Below are 14,707 nucleotides of genomic sequence, written 5' to 3' on the forward strand. Positions count from 1 at the left end.
AGAAGCTCAGAGTTGCTAACACTGGTGCTTTTTGGTGGATTATTGACATGAGTTTGCATAGAATGACCCGTGAAAACAGTGTTCCTGGGTTGTTCTTGTACGGACAATGGAAAAGGGATCAAGGAAATGTCTTATAAGATTTCTTTGATCTTAATCTGTGATTAGATGTTTGATTGCAGTATGTCCTTTGATTATAACTTTTTTACTCTTTCTGCCTGCCTCGGGTTTGTCCAGAGATGACTAAGTCATCCTGCTATAATGACATTTCTGGAGGTTTTTCTTGATGTGTACTTCCTAGCTTCCAAGAACTTCTCTCCAACTCTGAACACTCTTGGAAGGCAGAAGGTAGAGCAGTCCTGCTGAAGCCCTGCACACCAAAGTGGGGGTTTTGAGAGACGGGGAGAAGATGGGATATTTATGCAGTCTACATAGATGGGATGGAGCATCACAGCAGTGCCTCATAGATCCTCCTTGAAAAGTACTGGGAAGGAACAGTAACAGTTATTCTAGCCAATACGTTAAAAGGATGCTTTTGAATGACTTGTAACCTTAGAACCAGTTTGTGGTTGGCAAGATACAACTCTTCCATTCCTGCTTTGCCTCTCAGAATTTCTGAGGCATTGTGTACACAGGGGAGGTGGTGACAGTAGGGGGATGCTGACTCCAAGGAGCTAAGTGCCCCTGTCAGATGTCAGCGTGCTTGGAGAATGAAGAGTGAAGTGGGGTGTCTATTAACCTGAATTATTTTGCAGAGAAAACAAGATCTGAGGTTTTTGTCTTCAATACAGTACAGTGTAATTTGTGATCCTGAACTATTCATATCATCTAGATTTGGCAACGGAATAGCATAGCAGCTGACAGATTTAGCAGATAAAATATTCATGTTTTGTGTAAGCTGCTAGCTTTACACTGGAAAGAAAATTTGCTGGCTTTCGTTTTCATGTGAATTTCTGCCCAATACTTATACTTTTCACTGTACGTTGCATTTTTGTAATGGGCTTAGAGGGTGATCTGACGGAGCCTGGTTTTTTTGCTGCAGTACACTTCCTTGGAACAGGAGTATCTCCATGTAACCCAGCATACTTATTTCATCTGTTTTGCAGTCTGGAAGCTGCCAGCATCGGATTCATCATCATCATAGACAGACGACGGGACAAATGGAGTGCAGTCAAGGCATCCCTGACACGAATAGCAGTAAGTGCTTGCTTTTATTATTTATCTTCTAGAAATTAAAATTATCCACTGAACTTTGGCACAGGATGCAGTCTCACATGCTCATTTTTAGCTCCCATTTTCTGACTGTGGATGCAGATTCTCCCCTGCCCTGAAGCTCATCAGTGTTAAGTAAGAGAGGGAGGAAGCTGCAGTAACAAATTACACAGCCGCCTTTACTGATGAAGTAGGACAAATTGCTTGTTTGCTGGGTTGACAGCAATATAAATTATAGCAATTTGAAATTGGTTCCTAGAAGTGGATAGCAGAAGTAGCCTTCTATGCCCTAAGGAGTGATGACGTGGCCTGCTTATGAAAGAAATGGATCCCAAGGGGCTTGTGTCTGCATGGTAGTAAGTGATCTCTGTTCAGAAACTCTTAATAACTTATTATATCTCATTTGCAAAAGTTGGAGTTAAGCACTGACTTTCAGTGCTAATAAAAGCAGTTGGTTTCATACATCTATTGCCAGGAGCATGTGCTGTGTGAGTAGCAAGCGCTTATACACAGAGGTGTAGAATGGAGGGATGACCAAGGTGACTTTAAGTCCCTTCAAGGAATTTAGACAGAACTGCATTTCGTTTTCAGTTCTTTCTAGCTGCTCTCTTCTAGAAATTGTTCTTTCCTTACGCTTGAGGAGCTCTGAGGAGTGCATGAGAGTTATAGGCTGGGTGTTGCAGGCAGGGCCATGTCTAATGAGTGTGCTGAGTGCCTGTGTGTAGGGAAAAAAATACGTGAGGTTAAAAAGATTAAAAGCCTTTTCCAGAGTGAGAAGGTAAGTCAGCCTGGGGAATTAATCTGTGCCACCAGCTTCTTCCACCCAGTCCAACGAGGGTAGCCAGTTTTGCCCTCTAGTGGCTGCAGCCTAAAAAGAATGGGAAACCTTGGCGTGGTGGTGTGAAGGGAGCGTGGTGTGATTCAGATCTGGGAAGGAAGGCACCAGTGCAGAAACTTTAGAGCTCTGTGCTAAATCCATATCAGAAAACAATGTATGGCTGGGCACTAAAATCCATGGGCCAGTCTTTCTATTGGCTTTGGAGGCTGTGGCAGTAGGCACGTGCTGAAGGGACCAGCTGATATTAGCAGCTGGACTGAGCAAGGTTCAATATGAGCTACCTGCTTTGCCCTCTTTAGGAAACACTTGACTGAGAATTCCCTTGGCCTTCCTTTAAGGCAGAGTTGTGCCTTCTAATAGTTCTATATTTCTTGCAGGGAGCATTTCCAGGAAACCTGCAGCTGGTGTTTGTCCTACGACCCTCACGCTTTATCCAAAGGACAATCGCTGACATTGGCATTAAACTCTATCGAGATGACTTTAAAATGAAGGTACCGGTAAGCATGCGCTTTTATTTTTGTCCACGTGTGTTCTCTATCTCCATGTCTGTAGTTCTTAGGTGTCAGCAATTTCTCATAACCCAGTAACTGAAATTTGATTGCAAGTGGCAGCTGGGGACTTTTATCTGGGTCTGTATGGTGTATATAGGAGTCATACCAAAGAGTTAATTACCAGTGGATGCTTCCTAATGTTTAATAGATATGGCTTTAAACTGAAAGAGGGTAGATTTAGATTAGATATAGGGAAGAAATTCTTCACTATGAGGGTGGTGAGGCACTGGCACAGCTTGCCCAGAGCAGCTGTGGGTGCCCCATCCCTGGCAGCGTTCAGGGCCAGGCTGGATGGGGCTTTGAGCAACCTGGTCTAGTGGAAGGTGTCCCCGCCCATGGCAGAGGGGCTGCAACTAGATGATCTTTAAGGTCCCTTCCAACCCAAACCATTCTATGATTCTGTATTCCCATGTAGGTCAGTCTAGCTATAAAATGTGACTTGGATTTTAAGTATTGACTTCTTAACTTAGTGGAGCTATTCCCCAATGTAGTAAGAGGTAGATCTTGTCACCCTAGCAACAAACAAGTATTTAGGACTACAGAGCAGTGAAAGGCTAGGGCTGAATTCTGCTCTATTTTATGTATTATCCATGGGACCGCTGACAGTGCCCCTGTTAAGTGCTTGCATAGCATTGTGCATTATTAATGCCTTTTATGATTCCCCATGACCTCAAGATTCAAAGTTTAGGGTTTTTACTTCTTTTTATATGCACTTGGCATATGCTGTGCCTTGATGAGAATGCAGATTGAAGCAGGTTATCAATCCTGGAAGAGTTTAAGTTGTAGATTATTCTGTGAGAGCTCTTTCGGGAGTTCCTAGCTGCATGTTTGCCTGTGGTTTCCAAGTGTTTTATAAATAAACTTGAATCATGATTATTGGTTCATAATAACCATGATTCATTCATTCAGGTGTTTCATCCTGGACCAGACTCATACTGTGTTCCACAATTACTTTACTGGAGTCATTCCATATGATTGTTTTGGATTTTGCTTGTGGTTTTATATTGTTTTGCAAAAGACCCATGGCTCTCCTCCAATGAAATCTAGCTCTGTTGATACCCAAGTTTGAAGTTCAGGTATTTGACACACTTCTTGCTTCTTTTGAAGTAAGAGACAGCGGCCCATTTATTACAATGCATATGGAAAAGGAACCTTGAACAGTCATTTGGTTATCGTGGATTAAATTGTAATGTTGAGTGTAGTTTGGCAAGGGTGGCTTTTTGGTAATTAAAATGCAAAATTGATGGAAAAATGTGTGTTTGATTACAAAACAGAATCTTTTAATTTTATAGCACCTTAAAAAAAATGGATATTCCTGTATTTAGTAAGCCATGATCTGTTACCATAGCAACTGTTGTACCAGTTACTGTAGTCCTGAAAGGGACAACTTCATCAAGGACTAGCATTTTCTAACAGTTCAGCATCTTCTATACTTTTAGCAGTTTGTTTGACAACAGTGTTGCATTTCAAATCCAACTTGAAATTATGACAGTTGGAAGGGAGGTTAATTCTTGGCAGGAGTCAAGCACTGCATTAAGAATTATCTAACCAGCAGGAAAATGAAGGTATGAGTTTAGTTTCTGGTAGTCTTGGATGTTCAGATTTTGAGCCATCTTGGGTATGTCCACAGAGCTCTTAAAGAGCAGTCTTACAAAAACTAAGAGCATGATGTGCTTGCTGCTAGATCTGCCTGCCTCCTGTCCAGATATCTGTAGAAAACCTGTCAGATTTATATATAGGCTGTTCATATATGCCTGATTCTGTTATAAATTGCTTAGGGTTGTGCTAAAGGTGTCCTAAGTTCCTAGGTCTGTCATGCTCTCTGGAGGGGCCTTTCACCTGTGTTTGCAGCCCATCCTAAAAAGACCGTCTGGGCATGCCCCAGTGTACCCCGATTTGAGAATGAGTAAGTGACTGAGAGCAACATCTATTTGTGCCCCTTGAAAATAGCATCCTACATGCCAAGCATGAGAACAGGGCCAGAGAGTTCTTGTCCCACGGGAGATATTCTTACTCAAGGAGTTAGGTATCAGCACCTATCTTTAATACCACCATCATCTTTTAAATTGTTTGAGTGTTGGTTGTTCACGTGGTGTGTTTGGCACTATGACATTAATGTCACAATTGGGCTGTGAGTGTGTTGCATTTCCTGTCACAACCATGAGTCAGTCAGGGCCAGGACACAAGCATTCAAAAGGGGCTTCAAGAATATGGTGTGGATTTGTTAAGGAAACATTTGTTAAAGAGTTTATCCGAACTATCAGACTGCAAATATGTTCAGTAAAATAGTTTTGCTGGGTTAAATCAACACTGGATTGAGTTGAAGCCAGAATATCAAACAGGAGCAGGAAATAAAGGCTGAAACAATAAGCCAGATGCAATAAGGAAATGCAGGATTTATATGATTTATTAACCTACAAGTTTGGTTAACAAAACCTCCTGAGGTAAAACTCTGTTGGAATAGTGAAATATCATTACCCAGGAGCAAGATACAGATACACCAGGGTTCATCTGAGATAAAATCTGGGAATTCCAAAGGAACACCCAGAGATTTACAAAGGGAACCTCCCATCTTGGGAACTGAATTAAAGCGTATTCGAAGTGTACACAAAATGCTGAATAACCTGTCTGTAGCAGGCACTTTGACCTTTGTAGACTGTGACTTTCAGATGACCTAACCCACCATGAAGCAACCTCACTGCAGCTCTGTGTTCTGTGCTGACTTGCTTATGCAGGCCCTCCTCTTTCTCCAGCTTGCTGAATGTGGCAAGAAGTGGAAGATGCTAATGCTCTGCAAGATTGGTTTCTTAGATGGAGGCTGGATTACTCCTAGGCTTTCTCCTGCAGAGATGCCTTCAGGGCAAAGACTTGTGCCCTGTTGGGTAGCACCACAGCTGGCAACATTAATAGACTTGTTTTGTGGCTCATGCTGAGCATATCAGGTTAAAGCAAACATCTTCATAAAAGAAAAGTGCTTGAGAGTGTTCCTCTATAGTTTCAGTGAAGCTTGGAGTATGAAAAGATTTCCAACTTGTCAGCAACATTTCTGATGGGGAAGAGCTACAAAGCTCAAAGACTTACTATTGAATTGCAAAGCACCTTTGAGAAAGTAGTACATAGACTTCACATTCCAGTCTGAGGCTACTCCAAGATGATATAGTTCTTTGAGTTTTCTGGCTTTGATCATAACAAAACAGCATTTGGTAACACATCCAGGGAATATTTTTCCATTTAGCTTTGGCTGAGGTACCCTGTGCTTGCTTTGCCTCAGTTTCTTCACCAGCAAGGTCTCCTGGCCTCTGTGTTTAGAAGCGGGGTTCAAGGAGAAGATGAACTGCTGGAAGTGAAAAAAGAAGTCAGGGACTTCTTGAGAATATTCAATCCATACAGGTCCATGGGACCAGATGCATCTGTCACAATATTCTTGTATCCAAGATAGGATGTTAAAGTCTGGATAGGTGGACAACTAGACAGATTTAAAAACCAGTTGCATGATTGGGCTCATAAGGTGATGGTTAATGGGTCATACTCTTCCTGGAGGTGGGCAACAAGTGGGGTTGTGTCGTGATATCTGCTGCGACCTGCCCTGTTTAACATCTTTATCCATGACCTGGAAGAGGTGACAGTGTGCTGCCATCAAGTGTGCAGATGACACTAAACTGAGAGGAGCAGCTGGTACACTCAAAGACAGGGCCGCTGGAACATAAGCTCAAGGAATGGGCTGATGAGCATATTATAAAATACAAAAGGGACATATGCAAAGTCTTGCAGCTGGGAAGGACTTCCTTTCTCAAGAACACAACAGTGTGTATTGTTGACAACAATATAGGCTGTAGCCTGACTGTCTGGGGAGCAGCTCTGCTGAAGGGGACCTGGGAACTTGGTAGACGGCAAGCTGTATGTAAACCAGCAGTATGCGCTGGCAGCAAAGGAAGCTATCAGCATCCCACATTAACATCAACAGTATTAACAGAAGCACAGCCAGCAGGTTGAGACAAGCAATTATCCCCCTTTATCTGGCTCTCATTAGATGACATTGAAAATATCCTGTCCAGTTTTAGTTCCCTTGGTGCAAGAAAAAATATTAATCTGGGTTGAGGTCAACAGGGGGCCATCAAGAAGGTCAGGGCTCTGTAAGATGCTGAGAGAGCTGGGCTTGTCTAGCCTTGAGAAGGGAAGGCTTGGGAGGGTTAATATGACATAGCAGCAGCTTTCCAGTTCCTCCCAGCAGGTTACTGAGAGCATGCAGCCAGGTTGTGCATGGCAGTAGGACAAGAGATAACTGACATGAAGTGAAACAAGGGCTCGATATAAGGACTCGATATAAGAAAAAAACTTTTAACCACAAAGATAATCAGGCGGTGGACCAGACTGCCCACAGAGGCTGTAAAACCTCAGTCCCAGGAGGATAAAGCCCTGAGCAAGCTGGTTCGATCTCACAGCTGACCCAGCTTTGAGAAAGAAGTTGGACTAGAGACCTGAGGTTCCTGCCAACCTGAATTATTCTAGAATAATTCTGTAACAAAGATCAGCTAAAAATCTGTTCAGGTTTGTTCTCAAGGCTTTTCTTACAGCACTATCAGCCCAGAATATACATCTTCTTGCCTCCATACATCTATGCTCGTCTCATTGTCCACAGTGCGTGCAAGTGTACTTACCATGCTCCCTTAGAGCCTTCTAACAGTCGTAGCCAGTTATCCTTTCTTTAAGCGGCAGTGAAGTAATACATTTGACATATATTAAAGTCTAAGGCTTCAAATTTCTCAAGATGCTCAAGAAAAACATCTTGCTTTTCTGTTGCTGAAATCATGGTGTATTTTCTAGCTGTTAGAACAAGGAGATACATGTGTTTATTAAATATATATATATATATGTTATTTGTGTAACCACTTGTGTTGCCAGATCTACAGTGGTTGCCAAAAGGTAATACTGCCTACCTGAAGCTGAATGCAAATCTGGTTTTGCTTTCATTAAGTAGGTCTAGTGGTAAGGAGACTCTTTAAAATAAGAAAATTGATTTAGGTTTGTCTCTCCTTTTTCTTTCATCATGGCCTAGAACAGAAGAAAGCCAGTGAACTCAGTGGACATACAGTGCCATAAAAATGGTACAACTGAAAGGAAAATCTTATTCTCAGTGGTCTCGTTTCAGCACTTCCCTGAATCAAGTGGTTGGTGTTGAGGAAGCTGTTTAACCTGCCTACACCTCCACTTCTCTATAAATAACTTGCCTAGAAAATATATAAATTATTTCATGGAAGTCTGTGTGAACATTATAAATACCATACTTTTGCTCTTGATGCACATGCAAAATGACTGCATCCTCAGCCTAGTAAGGAGCGAGATGATGTCAAATTATGGTTAGTTCAAGAATAGCCATGTACATATTGAGAAGGCAAAACCTAGTGGAACTAAACTATGGCTGTTACATGAACAAACATACACTGCCTATGGTGGGACTGCAGTTTGGTCATGCATGTTTAAGGCAAACCCAGATCCTAGGAACAATGATGAAAAGGGCTCATTATTTCTCTCAGTCTGTTGTGTTTGGATTCATTTCAGATCATCATGTTAAATTCTGTGTCTGATCTGCATGGCTATATTGACAAAAGTCAGCTGACACGGGAGCTGGGAGGAACCCTGGAGTATGGCCACAGTCAGTGGATACATCACCGAACCGTGAGTGTTGGTGTTGTTCTTTCAGATGTCTACACCCAGAATTGTCCAGATGAAAACCGTAGAGCAACCATTAAGCAACTTTTCAGCTGCATTTCAGCATACAGATTCTGCCAGGTACTCATGGAAAGAGGAAATCTATGACTCAAATAGAGAAAGGAAGATTCCCTAAAAGTTTATAACAGTAGTGGTAACATGTATCTCACCGTTGGCCTAGACTAGGGCTCAATAGTGTCATAGTATTCTTACTCAGCAAGGCCCTTTGGCACATTCTTAGCTTTTGAATAATTGATGAGAATCCATAGGCCTTTGGTTCATGGTTGAAGCTGAACGCATGCTTTAGCACTTAATGGACTCAAAGGTCAGAATTCTCACTTCAATGATTCATTGTGTCCATGTTTTAAGGGAAGAAATACACTTAAGGCTAGTACTAGATTTTATTTTCCTTTGTTTTCATTCTCATGCTACATAAACATGCACTCCAGCTGGGTCTTATTTTGCATAACTGAAGAACACTTATTAATTGTATGAAGGCAGGAAGACTTTTTATTCTATTGCCTTTAAGGAAACTTGATACAGGTTTGATTGTTCCCTTTTTGGGTTGGTTAATACATTTCAGTGGCTGCTTCAAAACAATATAAACAATTCATTATGGCACCCCAAAAAGGTGACGGTTTACAAAAAACAGACCCCAAACTCTGGCACGTTAGCAGCCAAAATATTGTCTCATCCTACCTAAGCAAAAATGGGCAAAGCTGGGTCCTGATCCTGAATAAAGAATTAGTTTTCCAGAGGCTGTATGCAATGTTTGCATCTGTCTTTGTGGGTCTGCTTGGAAAACTGGTATGTTAGAGCTCACATCTAATTGGCCTCAATGTTTTGCAGTGTCCTGAGCAGCCTCGAGTTTGAGTCTGGGGTTGCTGACCTGCAGGCTAGGTCTGACACTCGGAAAAGAGCTTTTCTGAGGTGGCTTTGTTAAGTCAAATCACTTGTCACCTTCCTGCTATCATTTTCTGTGCTTTACTTTCCTTATAAAATTAAATTTTACTCTCCTTGAGAACCACTAAATATTTCAGGTTTCTAAATATGCAAACACAGAGTCTGAATTTCCTCTAACACTTGTTATGTTTATAGCTGTGTTGACTACAATAAGGTTAGAATTGAAGTGAGTGAACAGGCTTACATGTTAAGAGTATCAAAAATATGAAACTGTTCTTGCAGGAGGGGTGAGTCTAAAGGAATCATCTGTGTGAACTTTCAAACAGCTAAAGGTTTGAAAAAATGAGGGGGAGTAAAATGCGGCACAAGAAAGGCTATGTTGTTTGTCAATGATGGGAGTTTGCGTATTTTACCAAACGATGTGTATATGCTTTACATAAATAAAAGCGAGCCAAGATTTGAGGTGTGTGGCTATGTAATCCCCAGATCTTTTGGTTAAATTTGTTTGAAAAACTTTTACCAAGCACGGAGACATGAAAAATACCCTACAGACATAACTTACGTATATGAAACAATACGTTACTCACACGCGCAGGAGGGTAGAGGCAAGCATGTGATGAAGCGAAACACTGATAAACTCACGGTGCATGGCGCAGCCAGCCAAGGAGTCTCTGCTGGATAAGAGGGTTGTCAGCAGGGAAGTGTCAGCCTTGAAACAACATGACTTTCAGTCTTGCTGAGCTATGGTCTTCATCCCCTCTCCTGCTTCTCATCATGTTCTCATATCTTGTCCTGCCAGTGCTTTTTTTCTGAAACGGCTTTAAATGGTTGCTGAATGGTAATGACACAGCAATCTCAATGCATTGTTCTTTGTTTCTGCTTTCTTATCTTGAATGGCTAGAAGCCTGTGAGCTTTCTTGCCCACAGAGTACAGTTTTGGCTTTTAGTAAGCCGCCTTTGGTCCTGAATGGCTCCATAAGTGTGACATTTCAACCAACTTTAATCCCATAGTTTCAGTGCTGAGAACAGCAGGCTACAGCTGCTAAGCAGTAAACCAGAGCCTATGTGGGTCTGTACTGCTTATGCTGAAAGCAGGCATGAATTTATGGGGGGAAAAAAGAGAAGAAGGCTATGAACTCGGCTAGCATTGCCTCATCTGGGGCATGTTTCAGATCACATACGTGGGATGTAATTTCTCTCTTCACCTTTTGAATGATGATCTACCTCCAGTTTGTTTTTCACTGAGCACACAGCATAATTTTAACTGTCGTGGTTGCAAATGAGGGATTCCCATCGCTGCTGGAGAAGGGAATGCAACTTGCAACAACCATGTAGTGTTTGGCTGGGTGTAAGAGCATCCCTAGTAGTGTTGACTGACTCAAGCCATTGGGTGGGTTAGATCAAAGAGTGTAAAGAACAAAAAGCTATACAGAACAATACAGTCCCTAAAGAAATTGGGACATGATAATGAAAAATCATCCCATGCAGTTAATTGCTACTAGCTAAAATGGTTTTAATCACATCTCACAAGTCTGAACAATATATTCTACTCTAAAGGCAGCATTGTTTTTAAGCCTTCCTCACTTCCCCTTTTGATTTTTGACAAGGTTTGTATTAGTGCACCAAAGTGATAAAGAAACAGCAATGCTCCAATTAATTTATGCATTTTAACTGTATTTGCAGTAAGTTGTCCTTGTATTGTACTAACATGAACAGATGGGAGGGAGTGCCTGCAATGCATCTTGTACAGATAGGCAGGACGGAGATGCACATTGCCTTCCCCCTGGCTTCTGAAAGATTGCTGCTGAGTGAACAATGGCTGTGTAAATATAAATGTAAAAAGGCTTTGCCCTATACACTTTCAGAGTTTCCTCAACTTAAATAAAGCCTTAATTAAACATCTAAACACAGCAGAATTTCCTAGCAAGCACAGGCAGAGGATCTAAAGTTCCAGTCCTGGCTTTGAAACTTATGTCCTTTGTGGTTTCATTATGTCTGTAAAGCTCTGGGAGTTCCCCGGCTGGTTCTTTGAGATGACAATACTTGTAGGCCTGTGAAAAGATCATTTGTGACACAGGATTTAATTTATAACTTTTAGTATATCCACCCAAAGAAAGGCAACATGGCCAGCTTTACCGGCATGTAATACTTGCAGCACAGTGTGCCTGAGGGACTAAGTAAGCACTGTTAAAGGGTTATGGGTAAATAACCAGTCTGTGACTTTATGCTCTTGCTTTTCCAGGCTATTGAAAACTTTGCAATGACAGTAAAAACAACAGCACAGATGCTACAGACCTTTGGAACAGACCTAGCAGAGACTGAACTTCCCAACGATGTGCAGTGCACAGAAGAGCTCCTCTGCACACACACTGATCACCATAGCAAGCTGAAGGTGAATGTTGTCTCATGACAGCTCCATCAGCATAATGTATGACTTCTTGATTTAACAAAATTTTCTGCCATCATTTGGGAGTCCATTGTCTGGAAACTACTGAACAGGAGATAAACCTGAGTTCAGGAGGTCGATTTGATTCAACTATGAAAAAGGGTTTCTTACAGCTTCAGGAGTGATAGAACAGGGAAATATCATTTCTACTGTATGAGAAGTTGTGATGGGATCACATTTGGAATAGCATGGGCGCTGACGAAGAGTTCATCAGAAAGGATGAACTCAGACGGGAGCAGTTGTAGAGAATGTCTGTGAGGATAATCCAGGAATAAACAGAACGATCTAACTAGACGATGACTAGTGTTTTGTTTTGGTTTTTTTTTTTTTTAAATAAAGTTGGGGCAAGTTTAGCTTTGCAGAATAAGGCTCAGAAAAAAAAACATTACTGCTGTCAACAAACACCTGAGGTTAAACAGAAGAGAAAAAATACTACTTAAGCTATATTAGCACAAGAACAATTTTTACGCAAGAAGTGTGCAGTGATGTGGGGACTCCTCAGATGACGTGTTAATGTTTGAGCCTCATTATCCTTTTCATTGCTCATCTTCCATGTTAGAAAGACACCTTCTTCTGTGGGTGACTCCTTGATAGCTGACATACTGTGGCTCAACATGTCACAATGTTGTTTACAGAACTGAATGATCTGCAGCACACATTCAATTTATGGTATAAAAATTCATTCTGCAAGTTGCCTGGTCAAGAGTACAATCTGCTTAGAATTTATATACGATTCCTTTTTTCAGAAATATATCTACTATTCAAAGTGAATAGATTTAGTCTCTGCCTTTCTAGAAAAATTTGGTAAGCATTTATATTTTGTTCCAAGTATTTAATACCTATGAAAGAATTCTCCTTTAGTATTACTATATTGTCCATCTAAGAGGTGTGAGTGTTGTCAAAGTACATATAATTTGTTTGGCTTGTTTTTTTTCCCCTCAGGATGAGCTGAAACTAGCTGTGAAGCAGGGGGCCACCCTACTGACATGCATTAGGGAGCCAGTCACCCGAAGTGCCAACAGCAAACTCAGTCCAGATGAACTGGAAAATGTGGCAACAGTAGAAAGGTCAGTGAAGCTAGATTACCTTGTGCAAGTTGCTAATTTATTCCTAAGAAATGCAAGTGTAATGTTAATGATTTAAATATTTGAGTTATAAATTCCTACTGGTTCAGCTATTTGGGATTTTTTTTGGTCGGGTAACTCAGAAGGGAAAAACTTTGAGGAAGTTACTTGATTAAACTGCCAAGACAAGTTCAAACAAGTCCTCAATTTCCTAGGATTTTTTGTTGGACCACTAACTACCTGGCTGAAGACTTAGTGTGGGACTTACTTTGCCCATATGCATCCTCCAAACTTCTATGCCTAGTTGGAAAGTGTCATCTGAATTCACGTGAGATGGGAGGGTGTTTGTGCATGCCTGTGGAAACACTGGGAGAGGAACAGATGAAGATGATACTCTGAAACATACTTCACAGCTGCACAGAGGAGAGCAAAAAAACCCTATTCCTTCCTACAATGCTAGTTATTACCATAAAGCTTTTAGTCACCATGTAGAAGTTTCTGCTTTGCCACATGATGCAGTGGAAAGAGAAATGCCATGCTAGTATTTCAGTGTGTCTGCATTCACTGGGAACAAAGCTGCCAAAAGTAAAGCTGAGCTGATATTTTTCACTGAATACTTTAAAATCCTTTAAACAGTCATCCCAAAGGAATTTGCGAATTCATCTTGAATGCAACAACTAGCTTTGATTAAAAAAACCAACATTTTTCAGGGATAGATTAAAAACAGATTTTTTTTTTTAGAGGAATAGGAGGGAGCTACTGATGTTTGCCTCAGTAACTTCATTCCAGCACTCACTGGGCTTGTAGGAGATAAGGCCTTGTCCCCTGCTCTGCCCAAAGAGTGTCCATCTATTGAAATATAGGATATTCAGAGAATACTTCCTTTTAATTTTTTTCCTGTTTAAACTGTTCTACTTTGTAATGTAATTAATAGACTATTGAGAGACTGTGAGGATGACTCAGTAGTCTAGTGTCATTTTACTTAAGATGTATGACACCTTGATGCTATTTTCTTTGCCAATAAATGTTTCATTGTTTACACAAAGTGAAACAATGTCCATGGAAGGCATTATGAGCTTCTAACCTATTGTTTTTAATGGACTGGGAAAAATTATTCAGTCCTTGCCTATTTCTGGTGGGAGAAGAAAATGAAGAAGTTGTAGAGTTCTGCTTTAAACGTTCCTTGAAACAACAATAGCATTATATTAAATCTGCATTAGCCTGGGGTGAACTAGGTGGAACTAGAAGAAGAGCTGGGTGGAAGCTAGGGAGAGATGGCTGCCTTTGGCTGCCAGCACATGGAACAGCTCTGTGCTCCTGTCGTAAGTCAGGAGGCAGGACTGCCTGCCACAGTGGATCAGCTGGCACAGTGGATCCATGCAGCTGTCATTCATCACACTCATGTCATTCTTTTTTTTTTTTTTTCATTCTCTCTTGCTTAAGGGGAAGTTGGTACAGATCCTTCTTACAAAAGAAATGAACTATAGGAAAGTAGTAAGTTATTTTCATTTTAATTTCTTAACAGGTTGTTGGCTCAGTTGGATGAAACAGAAAAGGCTTTTGATCAATTTTGGACCAAGCATCACCTAAAACTAGAACAATGCCTGCAGCTTCGACACTTTGAACATGATTTTAGAGAGGTATTTCATCTGTTCGTTCTGTCTAGCCTTCTCTGGTACAAACAACCCAAAAAGGAGATTGGGAGAGAAGCCCTTCATTATGAAATAGCAAGTGGATATTCAAAAATTAAATTCTTGACAGCTATCAGATATCTTACAACATTTGAATAAGGCACAGTGAGGAAAGTGAGAGCCTGTTATGCCAAAATGTGAAACACCAACTTCTTGATAACATCACACACAAATGAAAAATGATTGATCAAATATCACTTCTGTGATGGTAAATTGCCGATTCCACCAGAGTCATATAATCATAGGATGGTTTAGGTTGGAAGGGACCTTAAAGACCACCTGCTTCCAATGCCCCC

At 41.0% G+C, this 14,707-nt stretch overlaps 1 protein-coding gene across 7 annotated transcripts in view; it reads left to right on the plus strand.

Annotated features, from left to right (window-relative positions):
- The window catches only part of MCF2L2 (MCF.2 cell line derived transforming sequence-like 2), a 181,150-nt gene that overhangs the window by 59,208 nt on the left and 107,235 nt on the right, over nt 1-14,707 (plus strand). For 6 of the 7 annotated variants that reach the window (XM_037406989.1, XM_037406987.1, XM_037406991.1 and 3 more), the window contains exons 4-9: nt 1,104-1,194; nt 2,425-2,544; nt 8,158-8,274; nt 11,453-11,602; nt 12,599-12,723; nt 14,246-14,360. In XM_037406989.1, the coding sequence (XP_037262886.1) occupies nt 1,104-1,194; nt 2,425-2,544; nt 8,158-8,274; nt 11,453-11,602; nt 12,599-12,723; nt 14,246-14,360 (718 nt within the window). The remainder of the gene's footprint in view (nt 1-1,103; nt 1,195-2,424; nt 2,545-8,157; nt 8,275-11,452; nt 11,603-12,598; nt 12,724-14,245; nt 14,361-14,707) is intronic. The other variant, XM_037406988.1, reaches the window with a different exon arrangement.

This window comes from Falco rusticolus, chromosome 13 (genome assembly GCF_015220075.1).
Source record: "Falco rusticolus isolate bFalRus1 chromosome 13, bFalRus1.pri, whole genome shotgun sequence".
In the NCBI taxonomy this organism is placed as follows: Eukaryota; Metazoa; Chordata; class Aves; order Falconiformes; family Falconidae; genus Falco; species Falco rusticolus.